A 1815-nucleotide genomic window follows, 5' to 3' on the forward strand; every position below is an offset into this window, starting at 1 on the left:
CCCGGAGCCATGCGCCCGGTGCTGATGTCCCTGTGCTGTGTGCAGGTCGGTAGTTGGCGTGTTCCTCTGCGGGCCGGGGGCCTTAGCAAAGACGCTGCAGAAGTCTTGCCACCAACACTCCAGCCTGGACCCCAGGAAGGTCAAATTCTACTTTAACAAGGAGAACTTCTAAGTGGCAGCCAGGCTGGGACGCCAGCGGCCAGGGGACCCTGCCAGTCTCGCCTCACCCCCCGTGCCAAGAGCGTGGCCAGGAATAAACGTCTGCTGAACAGCACATGCACTGAAGCCAGGCGAGACGTGGCACAGTACTCCTTCTCCGTGAGAAACTCCAGGTTCAAAGACTGCTGTCTACAAGGGGTCCTCATGGATCTGTCGAGAAACCAGGGGCACGTGCTGCAATGATGCTGCTGGAGCAGCAGGAAGCAGAGGGAGCGCCCAGCGGGCTGGGCCGAACCGCGGGATGGGGACGGGAGAGAGGCAGGCAGAGCAGGCACTGGGGGCCAAACGTGCCCCTCTGGGTTTAAACAGTCCTTCGCATAAAAGGGTAAATTAAACGTGCTTTCCTTTGCAATAAAAGCCTCCGTGGTGACTCAGTCCGTGCAGGTGCAAAGGGAGCGCACCCTTTGCACCCGTGTAGGGCTGCAATATAAAAGCTGGCTCATAGCAAACCCCTGGGGTGCAGGGAAAGGCACCGCCCCCACCAGGGCTCGTGGCCACCACCCGGAGCCAGTCTGCACTGCCAGTGCCCAGGCCGACTTCCAATGCAGCTCATGCAAAGGGAAAATGTTCTGCTCAAGCATATGCAGAGAAGAGGGGAAAAAAAAACACCATCCCGGAGGAGGTCGGCATGGTAAGCGATACAGCAATCGGATACGGAGCCCTTCCTGCCCAGGTGGCAGGGACAGAAAACCGAGCTCCCCATTCTGCCCTTCCCTTACACCTCCGTGAACAGTGGTGAACAGCACGGCACGTAAGAAACCCCACAAGTCCTTCTTGCCCCAGTGCTGGGGAGATGGGAGGAAGGGGAGCGGTTTGGACTAGCCTGCAGCCAGGCCAGACAGCCCCCAGAACCCAATGATCCCATCCCGGCCTCCACAAGAGACCAAACAAGGCAGCCAGAGATATGGCTTTACTCAAACCCTCCTTGCACTTTACTTCAAACATCATAAAATATACACACAGAAAAAAGGATGAATGGGAAGGAAAAACGTTAGGGGGGAGGAGAAACTTCTCCCAAAACGCAGCATCAGCTCAGACAGCAACAGGACGCAGCTGCCATGGAGCCTCTGTCCAGGCAGACAGCATCTCCACCGTACGCCTGCCAGGCCTGCGAGAAGGAAGGGGAGGAGAGTGAGCTCCGACATGGAGAGGAAGAGCAGGGTAGAGCCCCATCCTGAGCAGCTCTCCGATTTACTGAAGGGGAGCAGGCACAGGCCGGGTTAAGAACCTCACCTGTCAGGGTGCCCCCGTGGACTTCTGGATTTGCTCCTTTAGAATAAGGATGCTCTGCCGCTGCTCCGGGGGCAGCATGGCGATCTGGTCCGCCGTCAGCTGCAGAACCTGCATGATCAGGGCTGCCTGTGGGGAGAGGGGGGAATCAGAGATGTGCCCTGCCAGAGCAGCCACGGGTTACCAGAGCCAGGAAGGGGCTATGCCCACCACAGTAAGGGACATAGGAAAAGCACGTAAGTGCTGCTCCCGCTGTCTCACCCTTTCCTTTTTGTCCTCTCACCTTCTCATGATCTTGGGGGGTGACCTGGCTCTGCCCAGGGCTAAAGCCTCCGGGCTGCCCAGCTCCTTGGACCCCTGCTCCAG

The 1815-nt window shown here is 58.3% G+C and overlaps 2 protein-coding genes across 2 annotated transcripts in view; one reads left to right on the forward strand and one right to left on the reverse strand.

The window, feature by feature from the left end:
* Positions 1-172, forward strand: part of LOC104622709 (NADPH oxidase 1-like) — a gene marked incomplete at its 5' end in the record, with an annotated part of 1472 nt that extends 1300 nt beyond the window's left edge. The window contains one exon of the mRNA XM_010289579.1: positions 46-172. Within this exon, the coding sequence (XP_010287881.1) occupies positions 46-172 (127 nt within the window). The remainder of the gene's footprint in view (positions 1-45) is intronic.
* Positions 173-1455: 1283 nt separating this feature from the next.
* CSTF2 (cleavage stimulation factor, 3' pre-RNA, subunit 2, 64kDa) overlaps positions 1456-1815 on the reverse strand; it is a gene marked incomplete at its 5' end in the record, with an annotated part of 5861 nt that continues 5501 nt past the window's right edge. The window contains 2 exons of the mRNA XM_010289580.1: positions 1456-1578; positions 1733-1815. The exon at positions 1733-1815 is cut by the window's right edge and continues 37 nt beyond it. Of these exons, the coding sequence (XP_010287882.1) occupies positions 1456-1578; positions 1733-1815 (206 nt within the window). The remainder of the gene's footprint in view (positions 1579-1732) is intronic.

The sequence above is a fragment of the Phaethon lepturus genome, unplaced genomic scaffold (assembly GCF_000687285.1).
Source record: "Phaethon lepturus isolate BGI_N335 unplaced genomic scaffold, ASM68728v1 scaffold22916, whole genome shotgun sequence".
NCBI classification, from domain to species: domain Eukaryota; kingdom Metazoa; phylum Chordata; class Aves; order Phaethontiformes; family Phaethontidae; genus Phaethon; species Phaethon lepturus.